Below are 18674 nucleotides of genomic sequence, written 5' to 3'. Positions count from 1 at the left end.
TAGCAGCTCCTCTGTAAAAAAATCCCCCTGAAACACAAGTGTTTACCTTTAGGAACCTTAATTATCGGAGGACCAATGGAACCGATATTTTGGTCTGGAATTAATACTATTATTGCTATGTTGAGATGACCCCGCCTCCTGAAGAGAAGTATGTTTTTTTCTTTCCTTTTCTAATCTGAGAGGTGGGGTGGGCATTACCTCCAGTACATTACATTCAGAACCAAAGAACAATAAAAGGTAGAGTCCAAACTCAACACTAAAATGTAGTGGTGTTGGTCATAAACATAGTCAACTGACTGTCATTAGATTAAAAAAAACACAATGGCTGTGTTGTACATAACAGTGTGACGTCTGCCTCCCGTCCGTGAAAAATGCCAAATCATTTTCATCAGCCTTTGCATAATGCTCGTAAGGCAGCAATGATCCATTGGTGTTTCCCTCCTTATGCTTCCCTCCATCTAGTCACCCTACCTACATATAAAGATAGCTTAATATCAAAAGGGGAAAATGATCCCTGGCAATGTGTAAGTGTTAGGACCTCTAGTTTCAAAACATAGAAGCTCATTAATCTTCAATTTAATTAATCTGGATATGGTTTTACCTCCCCTAGGGTATAAATGCCTGTCTTCAGCCAGTTCTTCACTTATCAATCTGAAGTGCATAGGTATGTGCCTGCTGTCTTCAGTGTTCTATTGAACCCTTTTCCTGAGTCTACAGTAGCAAACTGAAGTTCTCCTCTAACAGGAAGGGACAGAGTAGTTAATTATTTGAAATGAGAGGGAACTGTGTGATGTATTTAATTGTTAACAGGAGGTTGTGATGTGGTATTTAAAAAACAAACAAAAAAACTGATCTGCATAAACAGCTTATAATAATAGCACCCAAAGAGATCAGTTTGTTGGCTAAAGGTTGTCAGGAAAGTTGCCATATTTTAATCGCGTATAATTACAGCATAATTATACTCCGCTATCTTTCACTTTTTCTTTCATCCCTCCGTTTCCCACTTACCAAGTGCCTCAGCTTCTCTCACAAGGTTCGAACAAACTAGACAATGACGGAGAAATGTGATTTTCAACTGCCGCTGCACAATAAGGTTGTGTAAGGTGAGGCAGTCTGCTCAGCAGAGTGATAAACAGGGAGAATTATACTCAGGAAGGCTCATCAGATTATAGTTGATAATTGATCAATGTGATTCTCGCAGTAAGTAGGGCTGAAGGGAGCATTTTGTTTTTTAATATGTTGTAAATGGGGTTTGGTTGTTTCAGCTTAGCCTGGTTTGTCATGTTCTTTTTCCAAAGTGTACTTTTTAACTCCTCTCCTTTTATTGCCCCTACCTTGCCTCGCTACTGTTGATAACATGTTTTCCTATGTTTGCGTATCTTGCATTTGGGTTGAGCTGTCTCTTGATAGTAACGTGTTGCACACACTTCATGTGCGACTCATTTCGGGTCACTTTCTGAGCCGTGCTGTTTAAAATTCCATCTGGTTGTATCTGAGTGGCTTCCTCCAAGAACTCAGATTAGTAAAGGTCAGTGATAATGAGGCCTGAATCAAAACACAACCGGAACTGGCTTGGATTAACATAACTGCTGTGTGTGTGGTGTGCACATGCTTGTGTTTGCAGTGTGGCAGTAAATGGCTCTCAGCTGCAAACATCTTGTCAGTGAGTTTTGACTTAGTGGTGGGAGGGGGTCTGAATGGCTGGGCTGGATATAAACACTATACTAATGGTCTCTACACACAGTGGGCAAAGAACGACCAAATCTGATGGCGATCTAGAAACAAATCTGGAATGGAAATGGGAAATAAACAGGTAGAAAAAAAGTAAAAAAAGACATCACCCAAGTTGAATTATATGAACCAGTCAGTTCACTAAACTGTCAAATTGGAATCGAATCAGATGAAATGATTGTTCTTGTTGTGTTTGTGTAATCAGTTCCAAAGGTAGAAAATATAACATTGGTACAGATTGTAAGTACAGCACACATGCCAGCCAAACTTTTTTGGTAGTGCTGGATATCGCCACTAATTTCCCTATATGATCCATATTCACAAGGTCCTGATCCCATTTTATTTCGGATTCGATTTAATATTGATTAAATTAGGGGCATTTCAGTTAAAAAAAAAAATTTGCTTGGATATGAGAGAGATTCTCAGAGAACTGATGCTGTAAATAGAAACGAGTAACCCAGTTGCTCCATTCAAGTCGATTACCAAATACAATCCAAAAGGAAGGAGCCCATTGATTTTTTTTATACCAGCAAAACACGTAAACGTTGTGGATTGTGGAAGACACGGTAATCCCTCTGCCTAAGCGCTCCAAACCATTCTGTCTCTCTTCACTTCAAGTCGCAGGCTAGTCTGCTTTACTCGTGCCTGCACTCACTGTGCGTCTTCCGGCAACACACAACCTCCGCCCCCTGACCTCTGAGATCTCATTCTACCAAACTGCCACAAACCCCAACGTTTACCTGTTTTACTGCTTTTGGATTGGTATTTAGTAATCGACTTGAATGGAGCAGCTGGTACCGGGGCCAGTAGGTAAGTCTTTCAAAACACTCTTTTAATAAACTACGTTGTCGGTGCTTCCTTTAATGTGTCACGACTCTTCTCATGCTACTGCAGAGGTTTGGTGTTATTTGGAGCAGTATTGGTGGATAAAAAAGACGTTTTAATGCATCCGACTCGCCGCCCCGAGCTTATCCGTGTTAGCCGCAGCAGGCTGTTAGCTGGAAAATCTGCGTTAATTCATTCATGGAAAAAATGGTCTTGATGGCTTATTTGATGACCCAATTTGCCTAAAAAGACCCTGGGATGACTTTATATCTGAATTTCACTTAAAGTTAGTAAATGATATGCTTAAACGGTGTATGTTGGCAGTTCCAAGTTAGTATTCATGAGTCACACACAGCATCAGAGAGTAATGTGAGAACAAAGCAATGATGTCACTCATTGTCCTCCAACACATCTATAATTATAACGCGCGTGCGTGCGTGCGTGTGTTGGGGAGGGGGGTTTTGCCTAGGCTGCAGCTGCCCAAAAATGAAGGAAGAATCAGAAGACAAAAATAGTCGGACATGAAAGAGGATAGGAGTGAAGGAAGACTGAAGAGTGGAAAGAACTCGCTCAGAACTTGTTTGAATTTCGGCTCTCTTTTCTTTGTACCATTGGCGTCAATATAATGTCGGTAGACTATATTAGAAGTTAAGCTTGCTGACGACAAGGCGGATGATCTATTTAAGCGCTAGTTAACCAAAGACTTAAAGTTTTTCTCTGTCTAGTGACCATGTCAGTTGCAGTACACCAAGAGTGTACATAGTGCTTTATACCATATGGTAAATTACCTTCAATTAACTAATTGAATTTTAGTTTTTAAAATCATACACTATTGTGTAAAGTCCCAGTTCTCCCAGTCTCGTAGGCCGTTACTCAGTCATGCATTTTATTCGTTACATGCTGTGTGGTTGGTCGGTTTTGTTTTCAGAGAAATGGAGTATCTAGAGAAGTCCTTTTGACGGTTTGTTTCTTTTGTCACGTTATTGCCTAAAATCAATGTATTCATCTCGAGTTATGTCTTAAAGTGTCTTTGGCTGATCTCTCCCTTCCAATATCAACACTTAACCAAATCACAGAATGCTTTTAAAGCCTTTACATTAATGTTGTCTCAGTCAGCATTGCCAATGACATCTTCACCCGTCAATCAGCACACCGGAAACCAGTTTACTCTGAGAAATCAGGTTATGCAGGAAATCAGACAATGTGTCACCGTTTACATGCATTGTGTCCAAATATATAACTAATAATTTGTCCATTCAGCAGAAACAGACTTTCAGAGCTTTCTTTTTGGTCCGACTAAAAATAAAAAGGTTTTGAAAAATAAGGTGACACATCACTACATGAAAGGACCTTTTCTTTTATCCACAAGCTCTGCCCTTTCCTTTCAGACTTCCCCAGTCTTAGGTTTTTGTCATGCACATATGTAAAAAGTCTATTACAAACCTAGTTAGGCCAGGAAATCAACTTTCTCCAGAAGAAATATAGCCGGGGAAATCCGGTTCCTTTAATATTCTGCTGTAATTACAGAAACCTCTGGTTTCCATTAAGGTTTAATAAATCAGGTAACTGCAAAAAAAACAAAACCCAGAGCAACCCGGGTTACTTAAGTGAATGTAAACTGGGTCATGATTAGGGCTGCACTATATTGGGGAAAAAAAAAGTCATTGCATTTTTTTATTTTTATGGAATATGGAAAAATAGCCTACAGGAATTTTCACCCTCTAGGATGTCAAGGGGCTCTCTTGGAAAAAAGTTAAATGCATCAATCAAGTGTACTTGGAGAGCAAAATTAAGATGCTGGATCTATGAAGAACTGTGTGCTCTGTGTGTAAACAATTTCATCAAATACACATTAGTTGCTAGGTATGGGTGTGAGTGATCGATTCCTCGAGTAGTCCTTGTTTCAAATTTTTGATAACTTGATTGGTAAACAACGGCACTCGAGGAACAAACTCCTTTGATTTTTGGAACCGGCTCTTTACCTCACCATGCTAGAGATGTTGTGTGACCTACATGACGAAGTCACTGCGCACGGCCCAGCCAACACGGAGGGGGAAAGCAGTGACGCGCAACGTCGAGGCACTGGACACCCTCTTCGGGGAGGACTAGTTAAAAAAAAAAAGTATGTCAACGAGCTAGAAGCTTGTTTCAGTGAGCTATGCGTTCGTCCTTAGAAAACCCACCGGTACAAAAAACTGAGCGTTCTGTCAAAGCTGCACCTGCTGATATGTGCCACTTCTGTGCCAGGGGATTGCCTCTTCTCCACAGCGGGACTGATCATTAACAGAATGTGAACGTAAATTTAATAACGATTTTGTAAGGGAACAATGTTTTGAAGTTGTGGTTGTGAAAAAATATATCCTTAAAGGTTAACTGTGACCGCATTCTAAAAACAAGTTTTGAAAAACGAGTACTATGCGGAGTAGATGTGATCCCTCGATCTTGGAATCTCTAATAGATATTATACTGTGGGATTATCCGTCATGGACATATACAGTATGTATAAGTGAAAGGTGTATGCTGCTCAGTCAGGTCCAGAAGAATCATCACGGGTTCCCGCTCTACTCTAGAAAAACAAGTTTTGGCATCAAAGTATCGGTTCTTGTGACATCCCTAATGTGAATGCAGAGGGACATGGTGGAATTTCATACATGCGTCCCATTTATTAAAGCAGTTTCCCAGCATTACTACTCTGCTCTTCCAGTATGAGTAAGGACTACACATAGTGTGTGTTTATCAGTGTATAAACTTTTATATTTAGGCTTTTTTTAACGTTTAGTTTGTTTCTTGTACATCTTGCACACCTTTTTAAATTAAATAACAAACAACATTGAACGCAATATCATTTTTTAGAAGGCCTTGTGAAACACAAATGTTTTGTTGAGGGTGAAATTTGACCTACATGAGCTATTCTGGACAGCAGTACTCTAGCCAGATCAATTCAAGTGACACAAGGAGTTGGAACACAAAAACCTCTTTGAGGACTGAGCTAGAAATCAGTTTGTATGGTCAGATTGGGTCTCATTGTCTTAAATTGTGTCCATATGACATATTGTCTGTCAATCTCTTCCCCTCTCCCACATGATCCAAAAATAAAAATCATCTGCTTCCCCCTCACCCAAGCCACATAAGGACCTTCCTGTCCTGCGGGTTTAATTTAACGGTTGTTTGTTTGTAATCCCAGTTCCCCAGTTTGTGTTAGAGCTTAATCTGGCCTATCACACTCTGTGCAGGTCTGCACTGTCAGCACGAGGATGTGGGGGAGTGGTTGGGATGCAGACATTAGATCATGCCATCTGGAGCAAGAAGAACACAAACACAATGAAGTAATCATGGTTATCCTTCTTTCCCATGGCCCAAGATATGATACTTGAGGAAGGAAGATGTTGATAAAAATGTGGTCTGTAGGTAATGTGATACACAGACCAAGATTCTAATTTGTTCAAACTAGAGAGAAATAATTAGGTGAATAAAATGACTTGCCGAGAACAAGAAAAAGAGACAAGTTGTGCGAACCTTTTCACTCTGCACCAACAGTGTGAATTTCACTTGACCATCTCTCTCATTGGTGTCAAATCTCCACGAGGTGTGTGTGATTTATGCCGCTGCACGCACGTCTGTGTACCCGCACCAGTGTGTATTCTTGTGTCTGTGCGCTGGTGTTTGTGCCATAACCCTTGTGTGTGTTTGCGTCTCGTCACTCTGGAGCCAGTCGTCCTCTCCTCTGACCCTGATCCCTGTCACCTGTCCGCTCAGATCACACACACGCACACACGCACATGCACACACGCACACACACACACACACACACACACACACACACACACACACACGCACACGCACACGCAAGCACAATTGCTCTGACCCTTTCCTGGAGTTGAAACCCAATCACAGTTGCCAACCATGCAAGACTTGCCAGCACAGCAAGGTTTTGTTTTCTTTTTGTGGGTGTGTGTGTGTATGACTCGAAAGGCCTACTGTCTGCTCTAAGATGAACTCAAGCAACTTTACTCCATACTACCATATAAAGAGACAATTAAAATAACTTCATACACAACTGGCCTTGTGGTTAAACTGGTAGTCGCACAGATAGTCAATTAACCAGAGGTAATACAATTTTATTATTTATTATTATTGATTTGTCTGAAGCCTACTATGAATATCTCACCAAATGATGACTATTGTGTGTGGGCCATGACTGGCTGCAGTGTGAAACATGACAGGAAAACGAGAGACCATCTTGCGGTGGTGCACACCAGCCCCAACACCAATTCCCGCCTGGGGTGAAGCAGTGACCCCTTCCGTACTTCCTACCACACTACTTCTAGCCCCCTTGTTCAGATCCCACTGATTTTCAAACTTGGTCATTTTTTGCAGGGTTGTGTTGCTATCATGGTAACAAAATCAGACCTATAAACACCTGGCAAAATACTCCAAACTGCCTCTCAGTCTGAACGTGCAGGAGGGAAGACATGACTCGGAATCTGTCTGATGATTTTGGTGTCTTTTGTTAATGACAGAAGTTCCCGAATCATGGGTTGTCAATGAGACATTTTCACTGCTGTCTTTTTTGAAAATCACCCTTTTTCTTCTTGTTTTTCGCCACTGTTGGCCGACGGATGACATAAACGTAATCAAGACAATCCATTCAACTCCGTGGATACACCAGAGAATGAACCCCTTTATTAACACATGGGCTCTCTCTGAGATTATTCAAGATTGCCCGTTCACACGAAGACACGTTTTCCTGTAACCGCACAACTTTAGTATCGTTTTGGCCGACCATCCACACGCAGCCAGCGTTATCGGAGCCTGAAAACAGTATCTTTTGAAACTGGGACCCAGAGTGGGAAGATTTGAAAACGGCCCCCGTGGCGTTGACGTATATACAGCGAATCGGCATAGTTTGTTAAACGGTGTCGACCCAGCTCCGACCTCTAACCCCTGCGGTCTCACATAACAACAACCGTGATGCTGCGTGGAGATAAACACAGACTCACACACTGAACTGTACTCTGAGCGGCTGCATGTGAATGAATTAGGACGGCCATGTATTTCTCCCTTTTCACTGATTTTCTGAATAAGTTGGTAAATTGGTCGCTAGTAGCTTTGTATGAATAAAGTCACTGCCTGCGAGTGCTAACGGGAAAGGGGCACACAGCAGCACCCGCTGTTCGTTGATTACTCTAACTACAGAGTGATTCGTGCATCAGAGTCCAAAACGGCAAAAAAGTCTCCGGTAACACCAAAAAAAGTTGCTAGATTTCTCTATAGAAGGGATGAGGATTTGGGAAGTCGCCAGATTGCCGCCCTCATCAACTCTGTTTGATGTCCAGATGTCCATGATGCCTTCACACATACCAGTTAATGTTCAGATAATTTCAGGTTTGCAGTGCATGTGTGAAATGTGCTCATACCCAAATATTAAGTGAAATCGCACAGCAAAGGAAAGTTATACATTTTATTGTTACTGGGAAATCTTAGAAACAGTGGAACAAATACAAATCTGCTATAATAAGTGGTAGTGAGAGTTTTAACTACAAGTTTAATGAGACAAAGGATGGAAGAAAATTGCAGTTTTTTGTACATCCCTTATTTGTAATCGGTGCTTTTGCTCCCCAGTAATTCACAGTTTTCTGTCTGTAAAGCCGTGAGCTGTTTGTTTTCCCCATAATGCTGTTCATGGCAAATAAAACTGACAATTTTAAAAAGCTTGAGCTAATTGTTCTTTTCTTTAACGAACCCGCTTGTGTCTTATTTGACTGTTCAAGTCTCTCCAGAAGCCTGAGAAACTGATTGTCCTTTCCAAATCTCCGTCTTAATCTTGCCACCCAACTATAATGCAGATCTTGTAACCTAGACCAATTCTCTGCTGACCATTTCTAATCCATCCACTAACAACTGAAGGCATTTGTGCCAGTATAATCTGGAATGGCCCATCTGAAATCCTGAATACAGTAGACATGAACATTACAATACTTGTTGTTTTGACTTTACATTTAATAGTTAACAGTTTCATTAAAACTGTGACAATGTTGTTCTCTCGTGCTCATTTTAAATTGGACATAATATCACGATTTCTTTACAGTAAATTCACAATTTTATCACTTTTTTTTCTTACATTGATTGTGACCTATTTCGTAAGTTACTGAACAGTGCAGTGTATTTCTCTTAGTAAATACATAGACTTAAAATAAGATAAAAGTATTTAGGCCAAACAACCTTTCTGAACAGATTTGAATTAGCATGCCAAGTACAGTTGACATTTAACAAAAAGCTACCAAAAGCTACCTTTTGCCCCTGCTTCCTATGGTGTGGCTGGCCTCGCCATTTCACTATCAGCAGACTGTTTAGGATGCTGTCTCTTTAGGTGGTTCAAAAGGTTTGTTGTGTTTCCATCCGATGAGCGAACCTTGCGTGACTGTGTGTGGCAAGTTTGGGCAGAAGAGGGCCTCTGTGAAGTGACGGCGCTCACTCCTAGTTAAACACATTAGAAGAACGCTGGTGCACGGGACATATACCTATTTTTTCAGGGGCATATTTTACAGGTGTGGACTGACGGCGTCGATGCAATGCAATAGTCTGACGCTCACGTGCCATTAGGACACAGTAGTTTTGTTTTTATTTTCTTCCCACTACTCTCTGAATTACACATGATCGGGAATGGGACATCCATGGCACTGCCTGTAGTTCGCTGTGATTGGTTGATTGGCGTGTCTTTAGGGCAGGCATGAGGCAGACAAAGAGGGGGATTTGGCTGAGGGAAAAAAACGGCTGTGCAGGGCATAGAACAGCAATTCCGTCATACAGCCCACCCAAAGTGCATTTTAAACCTACATCAATATATCGGAAAGTGTCTTTTATAGTGAAGTCATCATAATCCTTTGAAGATTCCGTGTCACAGCAATTGATGTTAAAACAGAATTTTAATGAGATTTTGTCTGTTCTGTTAAAATATGGTGTTATCTCTCTATTAGGCAGCCATGGCGAGGTCAATATAGTTACCCAACATGATTTTTTTAAAAGCATATTATTAATGTGTTTTTTGTTAGCTGTATCACTTCTGCAGCTGAATGAAACTCCACAATTTTAAGAGATAAATGGGCCTCCGTAACGCTCAACATAAAATGGACATGAGGTCAAAGGCTCTAAATCTATGGGGCATTTAATCACAGGATATTCAAAGCTTATAAATATAGGTACGGTTTTAACAGTGTTCAGGAAATCTGATAGCGCTTTCCTTTTTTCTTTTTCCTTTGACATAGTTCTACTGTCATGTTCAACTACTTTCTGCCTACAAGTCATCATGTCCTCTTATGCTTACATATTCCCTTCTCTCTTCTCAGGAGACCAAGTCTTCTGGTCGCTCCAGCATGCCGCGATGTCGGAACTCCGTTGCCACGACCACATCAGATGAGCAGCCTCACATTGGTAACTATCGGTTGCTAAAAACCATCGGCAAAGGCAACTTCGCCAAGGTCAAACTGGCACGACACGTCCTCACCGGAAAAGAGGTAGGAATGCATACACACACACGCTAGATAGATTTAATCTATCTATATCTATTCTGTTTCCGGAGTCGCCCTGACTTTCTGAACTTTAGACTTTTATTCTTAGCTACTTAAGTAGTCACGTTTTGGGAAAAATGCTTTATTATTGACTCTTTATTTAACTAGAAACTGGCTTGTTTATAACAAACACCAACAGTGCTAGGAAAGCTTATTTGGGCCTATTTCCTAGCACATAAAGAAATCTAAAGCCTTTGTCTGAAAAAATAAGTTAACCATACACCAAACGGCTTGAAAGTTCTGCTTAAAACAAAGTGACATGCCATGATGAATTCTTAACAGGTGGGGAAACTGCTTTCAATCTTTTTGCCAAAACCTATTTGAAGTAGAAAAGAATCATCCGTCTCTTTTTAATTAAAATAAAAAAGAAGTGGAAAATAACTAAATGTTTAGACTAAACGTTAATCTTCCTTCCTGGTTGCTGAGGATAGAGGAGGGATATCATGCTGTGATACACAGTAGGTCTGGTCTGATCCTGGGCTCGCATGGCTTTGGAGATGGTACATCTGCTGCAGGAGATTAGATCGCCATTGTCAGCTTGAATAGAGAAGCCTAAATGTCTCTGGCTTACTGTGAATTCCAGATGTGATGTAACGCGGTGGTCTGTCTCTTTAAGGGAAAAGCTGTGTCTGCAGTGAGCCCATGCTGGGGTCTGTCTGAGGCCCAGTCAAGTACACTCTTGGTCTGTGTGTGTGTGTGTGTGTTAGAGAGAGGTGGGCGGGCTCTGTCAATGTGTGACAGCTCTGTGCCTGACACCCTGATAACACTCCATGTGACTCGCTGGCACACACACACACACACACACACACACACACACACAAAGAAAACAAGGGAGAGTCAGAGGGCATGAAAGAGTCAGACAGACAAGCCCAACCAGAAAGAGTTGGTTGACACCGAAAGACAGATATGCGAGACATAGACCTCCCTTTTCTGTGTCCTTGTTAAAACATAATTATTTGATTCCCTTGCCTTTCTCTTCATCCCCTCTTTTCTACATCTCTCACTTTGAATATCTCCCATCTGTCTTTCTCCATTTTCAGTTTCCCTCTTGTCTTTTCTCTCTCTCTCTCTCTCTCTCTCTCTCCCCCCTCCTCGTCGGTGTCCACTGTTGGATTATGAACTATAGACCTCATTATGGCATGAGTAAAAACCATGCTTCAGCTTTGTGTGTGTGACTCTGTCTGTAAACTACCCTATTATGCAACTTTCACCCGCTGTGATTGTGTGTTTATCACTGAAATCTGTGAGATTGTATCGTTCTGCGTATGTGATGTTTCCAAAAAGCTAGAATGTGTGTCCGATTATGGTCACAGGCTATGACTGTGCAGGTTTGTGTGTGCGAGATGCGTCAAACCCGATGCAGCAAGTGTAATTAATGAATAAAAGTGGAATAATAAACGTTTTGCTTCTAGGTGGCTGTAAAGATCATTGATAAGACGCAGCTCAACTCCTCCAGTTTGCAGAAGGTGGGTCTCTTTCTGTTTCTCTGTCACACACATAAGGCCACAAAATCCAAACCTCAGTCCTTCTTATCCCTGTTCTCAGAAGTCATTTTTAAGTCACTCTCCCTGCCCCACATGTCTTTCTCTTTTGCTCTCTCTCTCTCTCTTTTGGACTCTCTCTGTCCGTGCCCCCCCCCCCCCCTCGTTGTCTGTCTCTCTGATGTGGTCTAGTTTTCAGAGAGAGTTTTAATTACAGGAAACAAGCTGCAATTACTTCTTTAGATCGTGGCAGGGTGGGGTCTGTTCACTTACACGCACACTCTCTAACCATGTATGCTCGCACACTCAGCACACACACACACACACACACACACACACACACACACACACACACACACACACCAAACACTCATGTATCCGCAGACATAAGGCATAGAATATGCACTAGGCAAGAAACACATGGCAAGAAAATCTAAAGCTATAAGACACTGACAGGGCTAACACATAAATGCAGCAATAAATGCCAACACTCAGTCTCACATACTCTCACATCGAGAGGCAAGTGAACCAGAATTGGCTCCTGATATTATCCACTATGAGGTTTTACACATTTTCTTCGGTCCACAAGTCCAGTGTTTTTTGCCAGACATTTGAAGTGTCACCTGTCACTGAAGCGATTACTGTGCAGCCCTTAAAGATATAAAAGTTAAATCATGAACTATACATGATTAAGAGCAGGGTTGCAAAATCCCAGGAATATTCAAAGTTGGACACTTTCCATGGGATCTAATGGGAACAAACTGGAAATTGGAGTTAATTTATAGTAACTATTTACCTTACAGACACACACACACACACACACATACACACACACACACACACACACACACACACACACACACACACATATATATATAATACAAACATTTTGTATTCTCATAAGCAGATATGCATGCAAATGATTGTAATTCCATTTTTAAAAGACATTTTGGTAGTAGAACTTTTGAATAAGGGTCTACTCACACTTAGCCCAGATGCTCCAAATCAAGCTTTAGCATGTCTGTCCCCCCTCCCTCCTCCCCCCCGTAGACCCTAAGATTAAAATTCAAATGGGCAAATACATAAAACAACACGCGCATTCACACTGACGGGCAATACCAATCGGAATCTGATTTCCTTTGTTGCAGCTCTTCCGGGAGGTGAGGATCATGAAGATGTTGAATCACCCCAACATAGGTGAGTCACCCTGAAACGTGATTTTCTACGCTGCATTCACTCACTGGGCACCGGACTTAAGTGGTGATTCAAGGTCATGTATTCAACCTGAATCATAATAATAGTTGCTGCTTTTCTCCTTCTCTTTCTTTGTGCCTTCACTCTTTTCTTTTTTGCCCCATCTCCCTTCACTTTACTTCCCCTTCCCCCTCCAATCTGCTGTCTTTGCCTTTCTCTCTCCACCTCCAGTCAAGCTCTTTGAGGTGATAGAGACAGAGAAGACTTTGTACCTGGTAATGGAGTACGCCAGTGGAGGTAAGTGCATGTCACTGTGAAATCATTCCCCCAGAGGCTTGGCACTATGTATGTTGGAATCAAATGGTTCCCAAGTAAAAAATGCGAGCTCACCTTTTAATGTACAGGCTCTAAAGTATTTTTTAAGCACAAAGGGTTGTTATCAGAAATATCTTGATTTTATTTCATTTATAGAGCTTTCTTTGATTAGTGGTTGTTGACCATCTAAATCGCAGACACAGTGCCAATTACTGACTTTGTAAATTTGAAAATGACTTGTTTTTAAGTATGTGTATTTAAGTTTAGTAACCCATACTTTGTTTTTAAAGGACAATACTTAGTTCAATTGACCCAATGCATTGGCTTTAAGTAGGCAAGCATCAGCTTCCAGCACTAAACCTACTCTCTTCTTCTTCCTCTCGTCTCCCAGGAGAGGTCTTTGATTACTTGGTGGCCCATGGCAGGATGAAGGAGAAAGAAGCCCGTGCCAAATTCAGACAGGTTTGTGTGTGTTGAAGAAAATGCACATTTGTGTATGTCATTTTCTAGTTATTTGTGCATGTGCTTCTGTTGTTTAAAAGCATCCTATATCAACATTAAAAGTGTATTGCCTTTTTACAAGTAGTATTTACTTAATTTATAAACCCATTTATTTTGGGCTGTGCAACAGCAATGACCTTTGTCAATTTTTAAAATAAGGCTTAAAAACCAAAAAATGAATAATTGATATGATATTAATAATTTATCATTAAACTGTAAGCAGATTGCTTACATTTCCCGTCCCTAGTACTTCCTCATGATGCTTGCTGATGAAATCCTAATGAAGAACTGTGGCTTTAAGTTCTTTTCAACCCGTCCGTCTTGTCATCCTTTTTCTCACTCTGTCTCTTTCTCTTTCTCTCACTCACTCACTCTCCAGATTGTGTCAGCGGTGCAGTATTGCCATCAGAAGTGTATAGTACACAGAGACCTCAAGGTGAGAACACACATTATTGAATCACATTGAGCGTCAAAGTACAAACAAGTATATTCTCCCTCTCTCTCTCTCTCTCTCTCTCTCTCTCTCTCTCTCTCTCTCTCTCTCTCTCTCTCTCTCTCTCTCTCTCTCTCTCTCTCTCTCTCTCTCTCTCTCTCTTCTCTCTTTCTCTCTTCTCTCTCTCTCTCTCTCTCTCTCTCTCTCTCTCTCTCTCTCTCTCGTTTATTCACAAAAATGATATAAAGTCACTGTTCTAGTGCTAGGTTTTAAACACACATCCTTACATCTGAACATTTACACCTGTATTTCTACACAATTCTCCCATTGTGTCCACCAGTGGACCATCCTCTCCTTCTGTCTTATATTTTCCCTCCTGACTTCGATGCACGTCTGTTAGTGCCAAAAATGAAACATAATACACACACACACAGCCCTAATGCTTCCAGGTCATTTTAGTTCCTAGTATTATGCAGAGTTGTAAATCCTCTTATTGTGCCAGCAGGCAGACATGTAGACAAGACATTATCATGATTACTGTAGAGTAACCATGCAGGAGCCTCTCATCTCAAAGCTGGTTTCCCAGCTATGCTTATTTTTGGCTTTTCAGTGCTTGGACCAAGGTCACAGTTTTAGCAGGCAATGATGGTTGCCATGTACAAAAACGGGCAGCATTGTAAAATAAGACTTCTGGGAGACAGACTGTCCTCATTATTGTAATGCATGCAATCCTGCACATTATCCTAATCACTCTTGATCTGCGGGTTATATTGTGTTTCCAGAACAGGCTTAATTCTAGTAGGTCTTACATTGCTAGAGCAAATAATGATGAGCCTGCATCACAGCGAGACTAAGGGCCCGTCCACACAAGGACGCGTTTTCCTGTAACCGCACATTTTTAGTATCGGTCAGGCCGACCATCCACACGTAGCCGGCGTTATCGGAGCCTAAAAACGGTATTTTCTTTAACCAGGTCACACCGTGGAAAAATTTAAGAACAACCCCCTTTGCGTTGTAATCTGGAGGAAGAAAGCGCATACTTTATTAACGATGCCGCCATCTCTACATCTTTGCCCACTAACCCCCGCAGCAACACACAACAACAACAGTGCTGCTGCATGAGAGGAGAGACACTGACCCTACTCTGAGCGACATGCATGTGAATGAATTAGGCCGACCATATATTTCTCCCTTTTCCTGATGGTCTGAATAAGTCGCTAGTAGCTTTTATAAATAAAGTTGCCAAGAAGGTCGCAAAAAGTAGTGAGACAGTGCCTGCCTTTAAGTGCTTTGGGATGGGTCTAACAGCAGCACCTGCTGCTCGATGAGACAACTTAGCTGCAAAGTGATTGGTGCATCAGAGTCCAAAACACCACAAAAGTCTCCAATAACACCAGAAACAGTCACTAGATTTCTCTATAGGATGGAGTGGCAGAGTATTCAGAGTATTCAAGTGAAAAGGAGAGCGCACCTGTTGCTAGGCAACCCCAGCCTCCTTGCTCACTGAATCACTTTAGGCTTAGGGATACAAACACGCACAAGAATAAACTGTGGCAGCTCACTTTGCCCATTGTGTGGTACTTGTAGGCCCCAGGCCATTACTCTGAGAAACCTCTCTCTCACCCAGCAGAGTTTTTTCCCCAGCTAAGGTGTTTCAGACAACTGTCTGTGGAATACATTATCTTCAAACTCATTTGCATGTTAGAGAAAAACCTTGTTACACTGACACTGGATAACAGGGTGTCCTATTTGTTAAACTTTGTTGTACAAGCTAGCTTTAAACTGTATGCAGCTCTGACCTTCCTATGAAGGAAAACGGTTCCATATGTGGAAAAAAGAAATATCACATTACCATATCACCTCATGCAACTCTTATATGTAATTGTGTATCATTTCCTGGCTCATGTATTCTGAAAAAAGACCCCAGCATATTAATAATTTTTGTTTCCACATCCTCCTGGTCATAGTAATGTTTTTATTTCTTCTCTCTCCCACACGATGTCTGCAGGCGGAGAACCTGCTGCTGGATGCAGACATGAACATCAAGATAGCAGACTTTGGCTTCAGTAATGAGTTCACTCTGGGGAACAAGCTGGACACGTTCTGCGGCTCTCCACCCTACGCCGCCCCGGAGCTCTTCCAGGGAAAGAAGTACGACGGACCTGAGGTGGACGTCTGGAGCTTGGGGGTGATCCTCTACACACTGGTCAGCGGCTCGCTGCCCTTCGATGGACAGAACCTCAAGGTCAGGAAGAGGAGAGAGTCTGTTTGTATGCTCATGTGCATTACATAAGTGGATGTCTATATTGTGTGGGTGGTTGTAGTATTTGTCCTACTGGTTTCTGTTCCTTCTGCCCTACAGAATGAAGATGCTAAACTGAAGAGAGAGTGAATGTGTAAAAGTGATTAATCACCAACCCAAGTACTGGGGTTTGGTGGTGTGATGCAACAAACTGAAAGGATTCAAAGCTTGCTGTAAACTATAGTTATTTACAATTATTCATACCACCTATCACACAGTGCGTTCAGTCAGTACGCACATGAGTCACTCTAGAAGTGCAGACACATTTTGGGTGGGCGATATGACATTGAATGTGATGATATTGATATTAACATGCCTGCAAACTGCCATCCAGGCTTATCGACTGCTGTGTGGAGTTTTGTTTAGCACCTACATTACTGGTCTTACTATTTATTTAACAGATAGGAGCCTCATTGTTTTCTGAGTTCACTATCATCAAAGGTATTCTGTCTCTTAAATGTGTCAAATTAATCCACAGAGAAAAAAATGTATAACTCATATAGTTTTATATGAGTGTTTCAGCACTTTGAATGAACAATCTGCAATCCCTAGCACTCAGTCTTGCAATTTGATTAGAGTTTTATGCAAATTTAGTGCCTCACAATTTACTGTGAACTCCTTGAAAGCTTATACATACATATACATTGCAGCAGTGTTAAATCCAGCCATTAGAACGTTGTTGATATTAAAAAGTTCAGTAGCATACTATTAAAGGTCCCATGTATTTATAAGCCCATTTATAAGCAGGTCAAGGTGCTATATAATTGCATGAAAGTATCAAAATGCTTAATCCACAGAGAAATACATGCAGCCCATTTTAAGACACTGTGTCTTCAAGTGTCTTCAAGGCGTCTGTACAGTTTTGATGTCACAGCTATGCTATATATAGGTAGAAAGTGCTGCTACAGTGCTGTACAGTCCTTCTCTGGCTGCAATGATGGTGCAGAGACACCAAGAGTGCAAATATAAGACCTACATGGAAACGCTGACCAATCAAAGCTGTGGTTTTTCATGAGGGGGTCCTAAAGAGAAAGGCGTTATAACGAGTGTTTCAGACAGACAGTACTACTTTTGTTTTTTTCTTTTGTTATTTTAACCAGTGAAGCATGTAAACATTCTAGTAGAAGCCCAAAATATAAGGATGAACCTGAAAGTGAGCATAATAGGGGACCTTTAAAATGTATTGCTGAATGCTGAGAGTTGAAAAATATCAGCATCAGACAGGAAGTGTAAGAATAATATCTTTTGGTAATGTCACCCGCAAACTAACACTGTAAGAACTGTAGTGTTTTGAAATGCTAACTAGCTTGTGCTTTGCTGAAAGCGGTACTTGTTTAACAGAACTATTAATCATATGGGGGTGTTGCTGCTTGGCTAATTCAAGCCACATCAGGAGCAACTATATATACTGATGAAATACAAGTCAAGTCGTTACCGATAAACACCATCATAGACCCACATTTCATTCTGTTGGAATCATTTGGATGGTCTGGGGTGCAGGCTGCACACTCATGGGAGGTTGCTGCCCTTTGACAGAATCTGAGGATGTGAGAGAAAAAGGATTGTGTATGTGTGAAGGTGGGTTTTTTGGAGTCTGCTGCCGACTTCTCATGTTCTTGTCCATCTCTAGGAACTGCGAGAGCGTGTGCTGCGTGGTAAATACAGGATTCCTTTCTACATGTCCACCGACTGTGAGAACTTGCTCAAAAAGTTCCTCATTCTGAACCCCTCCAAAAGAGGCAGTCTTGAGGTGCGCTGCACTGCATTGACACACACAAAACACAATATAATAACTCATGAATCACACTGGTAAGACACAAAGTATTGAAGTATAGTAAGTAAATATTAGATCGTGTAAAAAATGTTTTGTTTTCAGATTTATTTCACATATGTGATTCCTTTTCTTTTTTTTATCAAGTTTTTAAGCTGAACCTGATTTGAATTATCTTATGTTTAACAAGATAATACTTGAAAACTGAAAAAAAACTTAAACCAAAATTGTCCATCTTCTAAGAGCTAGACCAGGGATTGTTTACTTGCTAATCTAACACTGTATGTAGCACATACAGTCCCACACTACTGTACACCTGAACTTGCTTCACCAGCCATATGTGAGTTTGTTACTGAAGTGTAAAGTGCTTTTTAAAGGCATAGTAAATACTTATGAGTTTGGGAGTTATTTGCAATTTAGTAACTAGTTACTAGTTGCACAAAAGATAATTAGATCATAACTAGGTTTTGAATGGAAGTTATTAGCACAAAAAAAGAAGACAATGTATATAACCATTTGCTGCTGAGGAACTATAAAATCTCCTACTAGAGTG

General features: G+C 41.1%; 1 protein-coding gene across 8 annotated transcripts in view; it reads left to right on the top strand.

The window, feature by feature from the left end:
• mark2b (MAP/microtubule affinity-regulating kinase 2b) overlaps positions 1-18674 on the top strand; it is a 53642-nt gene that overhangs the window by 11217 nt on the left and 23751 nt on the right. For all 8 annotated transcript variants that reach the window (XM_083937133.1, XM_083937127.1, XM_083937129.1 and 5 more), the window contains exons 2-9: positions 9903-10070; positions 11537-11590; positions 12754-12802; positions 13031-13096; positions 13506-13576; positions 13995-14051; positions 16057-16293; positions 17981-18100. In XM_083937133.1, the coding sequence (XP_083793259.1) occupies positions 9903-10070; positions 11537-11590; positions 12754-12802; positions 13031-13096; positions 13506-13576; positions 13995-14051; positions 16057-16293; positions 17981-18100 (822 nt within the window). The remainder of the gene's footprint in view (positions 1-9902; positions 10071-11536; positions 11591-12753; positions 12803-13030; positions 13097-13505; positions 13577-13994; positions 14052-16056; positions 16294-17980; positions 18101-18674) is intronic.

Source organism: Echiichthys vipera, assembly GCF_963691815.1.
Source record: "Echiichthys vipera genome assembly, chromosome: 22".
Taxonomy (NCBI): domain Eukaryota; kingdom Metazoa; phylum Chordata; class Actinopteri; order Perciformes; family Trachinidae; genus Echiichthys; species Echiichthys vipera.
Note: the sequence above shows the minus strand (reverse complement) of the source record. Positions and strands in the feature narration are given on the sequence as shown.